The sequence below is a fragment of the Engraulis encrasicolus genome, chromosome 18 (genome assembly GCF_034702125.1).
Source record: "Engraulis encrasicolus isolate BLACKSEA-1 chromosome 18, IST_EnEncr_1.0, whole genome shotgun sequence".
In the NCBI taxonomy this organism is placed as follows: Eukaryota; Metazoa; Chordata; class Actinopteri; order Clupeiformes; family Engraulidae; genus Engraulis; species Engraulis encrasicolus.
Window position 1 is genome coordinate 9,554,074 of NC_085874.1, and position 7,500 is coordinate 9,561,573.

At 52.5% G+C, this 7,500-nt stretch overlaps 1 protein-coding gene across 2 annotated transcripts in view; it reads right to left on the reverse strand.

Moving 5' to 3' along the window:
• nhsl1b (NHS-like 1b) overlaps positions 1-7,500 on the reverse strand; it is a 70,011-nt gene that overhangs the window by 13,424 nt on the left and 49,087 nt on the right. For both annotated transcript variants that reach the window (XM_063222962.1, XM_063222961.1), the window contains exons 5-7: positions 6,297-6,431; positions 1,828-2,355; positions 1-1,577 (exon numbers count right to left, since the gene is read on the reverse strand). The exon at positions 1-1,577 is cut by the window's left edge and continues 1,630 nt beyond it. In XM_063222962.1, the coding sequence (XP_063079032.1) occupies positions 1-1,577; positions 1,828-2,355; positions 6,297-6,431 (2,240 nt within the window). The remainder of the gene's footprint in view (positions 1,578-1,827; positions 2,356-6,296; positions 6,432-7,500) is intronic.

A 7,500-nucleotide genomic window follows, 5' to 3' on the forward strand; every position in this document is an offset into this window, starting at 1 on the left:
GGGGTAGGAGGGGGTGGGCGTTCCGGCCGTGGGCGTGTTTGATTGGCTGGAGTAGCCAGAGGAGGGGGAGGTGAGGCGGTGCGGCCGGTCCTTCGAGTCGGATTCGGATTGGGCTGCGGCGGCCTGCTGAGGGGGGTGGGGTGGTAGAGTGGCCCCCGAGGGGGCGGCCAAATCTCCGCTAGACGCCACAGCCAGCTGCTGTTGTGGCGCACCCTGCTGGGCTGCAGTGGCGTGTGCAGGGGACGGACAGTGCTCCTGGCTGGGGGTATGTGAGTTTGAGTGTGAGTGTGTGTGTGGCGTGTGCGGCGAGTGTGTGAGGTCGCCGTAGTAACCCCAGGGCTGGTCGTAGTCCGAGCGCAGGCTGCTTGTGTCACTGTGCGTGGGCGTGATGTGGCACAGCGCGTACACACTCGCGTTAGCCGCGCTAGCGTTAGCGCCTCCCAGTGCCGACAGGCCGCTGCTGCACGCGCTGGCGCTGCTCTGGCTGCGGGGCCTCAGCATCCAGGGGTCCTCGTAGTCGCTGCAGGGGCTGTCCCATGCAGATACCTGAGTAGAAACACCCCTTGAGCCAGAGCCTGGCGCCGCCCCTGCCTGCCCTCTGAGGCCCAGCTGTAGGGAGTGCTGCAGGGAGGCGATGACAGCCGGGTCCAGCTGAGCGCGACTATCCTCCTGGCCCCCGGGGGCTGTAGTGATGTTGTTGGCGCTGGCGTGTCGAGGTGGTCGGCGGCGGAGAGAGTCGGTGCGCGCCGGTGGCAGCGGCGGCTTCTTGCATTTCCGCAGCGAGATTGAACGAGACAACGTGCCGCTACCGCTGCTTCCACCGTCGCCGTAGAAATAGGTCCCGTAATCACCCTCGTCCGATTGGCCGATGCACTCGTACATGCTGTGGACGCGTGCCCGGCCCGCTCCGCCATGGCCTCCCCCGTTGCCGTGGCTGCGGGGTCGTGGCAGGCCCGAGTCCAGGTGCATGGATGTGTAGTAGCCGTCCGCGTCGCTCGAGTACAGGGAGCTGGAGTCGTTGTTGTTGCCTAACGACGAGCGCTCCAGGCTGCCGTAGGGGGCGGAGGCACTGGAGGTCAGGGGTCGCGTTGGCGTGGCAACCAGGTTCTCGGGGGCGTCGTATATCCAGTGGCCCTCCTCCTCACCCGCCCCTAGCCCCCCCGCCGCCACCGTGCTCTGGCTGTGAACGCTGCCTTCCGATTGGGCCTCGCTGGGCTCCGAGGAGGTGGCCGCCATGTTGTTGTTGTAGTGGTTGCTAGACAGCAGCAGGGTGCTGAGGGGCCGGCCGCCCCCCTGGGAGGAGGAGTGGTTGCTAGGCAGCAGGGCAACGACCTCTGCGGAAGTGGAGAGGGTGGCGTTGGGGATGAGGGAGGTGGAGTAGGAGGCGTGAGGAGACACCACGCACGCAGGACCTGACAACGACGACCCAGAACCAGAACCCGCCCACTCCGCACCCCCACTCCGCTCCGTCTGGGAGCGCGGTCGCCCGGACGACACCGCCTTAGGGGTGCTACGCAGGTGCACCGCCGAGTTGTCCGCCTGCAGCTTGCCGATCTGACCCCTGGGGGGCGCTGTGGCTGTGGAGAGCAGGAGAAGACAGTAGAGATTTATATTCATTTAGACATGTTTGTGTAATGCAGTGTACTGTAGTGTAATGTATCGTAATGTAGTGTAGTGTGGTGAAGTGTAGTGTGATGTAAGGTAGTGTAAGATAGTGTAGTGTAGCGTAATGTATTATAATGTAGTGTAATGTACTGAAGTGCTACAGCATAATAGTGTAGTGTAATGTAATATAATGGTGTGTAATGTTATATAGAATGTTGGTACCTGTGGGTGTAGTGTGGTCCTCCGTCCTGAGGGGGGTGCTACAGCGTAGAGGTTCAGCACTGAGGGAGACGCGGGCTCCTCGCGGGAGACTCATGAAGCGCTGGGGACCCTCGTAGCCATTGAAGAGAGCCGCCGCCCCGGTAACAGGGCTGTTGCCGGGGGAGACGCCGGTCGCTAGGGAGGCGATGTTACCGGTGGAGGTGGACATTCCGGAAGTCGACATGTTGCCGCCGCAGTGGGCGGACACTCCCTGGCCACGCTGCGCTCTGATTCGCCGCACCGACGGCGGGACGATCTTCACTTCCTCCGTCTGCACGCCCGAGTCTCGAACCTGCGAGTGACGCCGACCGCCAGACCCCGAGAGGGAAACTGCGTTCAGGCTGCCGGCCCGGCCCAGCGTAGAGGACTGGCCCACAGGAGAACCAGGAGACCCAGGGGAACCGAGAGTAGCGTAGGGGCCCAGAGTGGAATACTGACCCGGCAGGAACATGGAGTGGGGACGTAGCTCTCCTCCCCGACCTACTGACGCTGTAAGGGGGACAGGAAACACACACATTGATGCACACTGAAGACACACACACACACAAGCTTGCAACACATACACATACATGCAAGCACTCACGCACACATGTACTGTACATGCACACATACCGTACACTACATCTTAACACACTACATTAACGTAATATATCAGCACACACACACACACACACACACACACACACACACACACACACACACACACACACACACACACACACACACACACAAACACACACTAACATACACACACACACACACACACACACACACACACACACACACACACACACACACACACACACACACACACACACACACACACACGGCTGCACACAAATGAGCACCACGTACAATACATGAGCAATATATACACAGATGGCCACTGACAACCACGCAGTCGTAAACATATCACACACACACACACACGACCTGCCGACAAGGGTCCCAAGCATCACATACACGAACATGTACGCGCTCACGCACATGCACCCACAGGCAAGCTAATTAAGATGAGTCACTGCAGTACGCTGCACTCCTGTCCACTGTCACCCTGCTGCCGCTGGCTACAACTCTCTCTCTCTCTCTGCTCTCTCCTCATCCCTCCACTCCTCAAACTCTACACATCTCTCTCTCTTCTCCTCAGGCTCTTGTGCGTGTGTGTCGGAGCAGAAGGCTAATGAATGAGATTAAAGGCCGGCTGCTCTGACGTGCTAACGACCAGATACATGCAACACACACACACACACACACACACACACACACACACACACACACACACACACACACACACACACACACACACACACACACACACACACACACATTAGATCCTCGGTCACACCAGATGACCAGAAGACAGTCCAGCAGGCACACACAAGCACAAGCACCCACTCTATAACAGAGAGAGAGGAAAACACACACACCAGAGAGAGAGGAAAACACACACACACACTTATAGAACCAGGTGGAGAATGCTGCTGCTGCTCTGGCTGAGGAGACTACAAGCAGGCTTCTTTCTCTATCCCTCCTCTCTATATATACATCCCTCTCTCCCTCTCTCTCTCCCTACCTCCTCTCCCTCTCTCTGAAAGTCATGTCTTTCTCTCTCTGTCTCTCTCTCTCTCTCTCTTTCTCTCTCTGTCTCTCTCTCTCTCTCTGCTGTTCTCCTGGGTCTGTCTGAGAAGGATCACTAAATAAGCTCTGGGTTTCTCTGTCTATCGCTCTCTTGCTCCTCTCTCTAGCCTTGTCTTTTGCTCCCTCTTCTTCCCTCTCTCTCTATCCCTTGTTCTTTTTCTCTCTGTCCTTCTATTTCACTCCCTTTGCTCCCTCTCTTTTATGCCCCTCCCTTCCGCATCTCCTTTTCTCCTTCTTATCCCTCCCTCTCTCCTTCTCCTCGTCCTTCTCTCTGCATCTCTCCTCCCCGTTTGCTTCTCTTCTTTTCATTGCTCTTCATCATCTCTGAGTTCCTCTCTCTCTTCATCTCTATCCCTCTCTCCTCCTCTATCTTTTCTCCCTCACTTCCTTCCTCTGATTTTTCTTCATAATCCTCCTGTCTGCCTCTTCCTCACCACTTCTCTTTCGAACTCTCTCTCTCTTTCTCTTTCTGCTCTTCTCTCCTGTCTCTCTATACTCCTCTCTCTCTCTTCATCATGTCTTTGCGTAGTGTGCAGGAAAAGGTACATTTTCACACCAACGTTCACAAGCCCACAGACACAAAATTATTTGTACTAACTAACACACGTGCGCACACACGCACACGCACACGCACACACACACACACACACACACGTGCGCACACACGCACACGCACACGCACACACACACTAACGAGCATAGGTGTCACATGCACAGCACACCTGCTAGGTGAGAATGCTGCCAATGTATGCATGGAAAAATGTTCCTTTGGTGTGTGTGTGTGTGTGTGTGTGTGTGTGTGTGTGTGTGTGTGTGTGTGTGTGTGAAATCTATCTAGGTCTTTACAATAAAAGCTGACTTTACTTGACTTGACTTACACCATAGATAGTAGCAGGATACAATAGGTGCAAATGGCATGTATGCAGCATATGAACAGTGTGCTTTCAGGGGCCACATACAGCCTATTTGATCTCAAGTGGGCAAAACTAGCAACATAATTGCGAAATATTGGGTCCTTTCTCTTGAGTGACAGCAGAATTAGGCCAGCGAAATTTTGGAATTGTGGCGCCACTGTCCTGTGTGTCATGATTGGCTGAGAGGGCCTGACTGGATGATACGATTTGCGAAGAGGCCAGACAGGAAGAGGGCTGATGGCCCCTACAGGACACTGGGAATCTAATTGTGTGTGTATGTGTGTTTGTGTGTGCATGTATGTGTGTTTGTGTGTGTGGGTCAGTGTCCAGAACAGGAAGACATTCCGAGAACAGGGCCAGAACTCTGTGATTAATGAGGACATTCCAGAATACAGCAGATTGGCCACAGCAGGGTGGAGAGGGGAGACGTTCACCACAAACACACACACTCACACATGAACTCATCAAACACACAACTGTACACACTAAACACTCACATAATAACAAACATACAAACACACAACTGTACACACTAAACACTCAAAACTCACATAATAACAAACATACAAACACACAACTGTACACACATGACCTTATCAAACACACACAAATGTGCACACTACACACTCAAACTCACGTAATAGCGAATATACAAACACACTTGTACAGACTACACACCCAAACCCACGTAATGACAAACACACAAATGTTCAGACTACTCACTAGACACTCACATAGTACAACAACAAACATACAAACACACAACTTTGCATAACACACATGACTTTATCAACAAAGACACATACAAGTATACTGGTTGATGGAGATGCACTGATCAATTGGCCATCGATTATGATTGGCCGATATTGCCTAAAAATAGCTTGCCGATCAAAAAGCAGGTCGCGAGATGTTACATTCTTGGTTTTTTTTTGCATTGACATCTGGCATTGCTCATAGATTTCAACTCTTTCTGTGATATGTGATCGGTAGATCATGATTTTGGTGATCTATAAACAGTAATTGTGCCAGAAACAATCTGATCAGAGCATCTCTGTTGGTTGACATTTAATAGTTACTCATACAAGTGGTGATATGCAATAGAATAAATACATATACAGTATATACGAATAGATGAAGAGGCATTAAAGCAACCCTTATGAAATGCACATGACTAACAGTACAGAGCTGAGACTAGAGGGGACTCACTAGTTCGACGCCCTTTCGGTACTTACCGCTTACGTCATACGACCCTAAACCTAACTCTAACCCTAACCCTAACCCTAAACCTAACCCTAAACCTAACCCTAACCTTAACCCTAAACCTAACCCTAACCTTAAATTGCTTGTTTGAAATGTTTGATTACCATGTGAAGTACCGAGAGGGCGTCAAACTAATGGGTCCCGAGACTAGAGAAGGCAGCAGAGGAGAAATGAACTATCTAAGCAGCACTACAATAGAAGCTGGAGGAAGAGTGAGGTGGAGGTGTGAGGAGGAAGAGGAATTGATGGCAGATCCTTGAGGGCCCCTGTCCTCCTCCATGGAGCACAGAGGAAAAGGAGGAGGAGGAGGAGGAGGAGAGGCAGGCCAGGTCACTTGTGATTGGCTGTACTGTACCAAGTTACTACGGTAGTTCTGCTAAAGTAATTGGGCAGAGATGAAAAGGAATAAGGAAAACGAGGGGAGAGGAGAAGTGTTCAATGGGTGGAGAGAGGCGCATGGTAGGAGAGGTGCAGGCCATGATTGGCTAGCTGGTCCAGCAGGTGATTGAATACCAATAGAGAGGAGGATGGGAGAAAGAGCCGGCGCAGTGGGAGCCGTCGGCGGCTGCACAGATGCATGATGGGAGAAAGAGCCAGGGCAGGGCAGGTGGACTATACCTAGTTGGTCCTGCAGGTGTTGTGGCAGGCCGGAGATTGTCTCTCTGCGTTTGCCCTTCTTGGGCCTACGGGCCACCGTAGTGTCGGAACTCAGCATGGAGCGCCGCACGCTGGCCTGCCGATCAAACGTCTCCCCTGGCAACCAGCCATGCAGGGCAGCGCAGAGAGCAGAGGGCAGCACACACACATACACATACACACACAAGGGGCCATGTTAGTCACATGCACATCACACACACACATCACACACAAACACCATCATACACAGATATCACACGCACACACATCATACATACAGTACATGCATGTGCACACACACACACGCACGCGCACACACACAGAGAGACATCACACACACACATCATACATGCACATCAAACACACACACACACACACACACACACACACACACACACACACACACACACACAATAACATTCATCATATACTGTAATGTACATGCATGCACACATGATATTCACTCACACACACACAGACATGCACATTGCACACACACATGCTGCACATGCATACAAACATGCACGTGTCAGCTTGTAGGCAAAAGCTGCCAAAACACAGACAGGCTACTAAGCGACGACTACTCACAAACAGAGACAGAGACACGAGAAAACGCCCAGAGACATCTAAGACAGACATTGTCACACGCAGGTGGAGTGGATCACAGCAAATCACTCGCTGAGATCCCAGAGGATCATGGCCAATCACGCGTTGAGATCCCAGACAGAAGAAATCGCACATAGATGATGGTGGAGGACAGACCAGAGGTAGATGGAGGGTGATCACAGAGTGGAAACACACCACATACACACACACACACACACACACACACACACACACACACACACACACACACACACACACACACACACACACACACACACACACACACACACACACACGCACGCACGCACGCACGCACGCACGCACGCACACACACACACACACACACACACACACACGCACACGCACACAGTCTGCAGTCCTTATCTCTTTTGCGGTGTTTAGTGTCAGGTGTTGGTGTGTCAGTTTTTGGATAAAACTAGCCCTAATAAAGGAGTGGCTTGGCTGTTTGATAGACCCAGCCACCTCAGATAACGTGTGCTTTGTGTTCTGGTATCAATCAAAGCAGCGGATTTGCGCTGGTCCTCAGATTGCTGAGAGACGATGTGATGTGGGTCCAGGA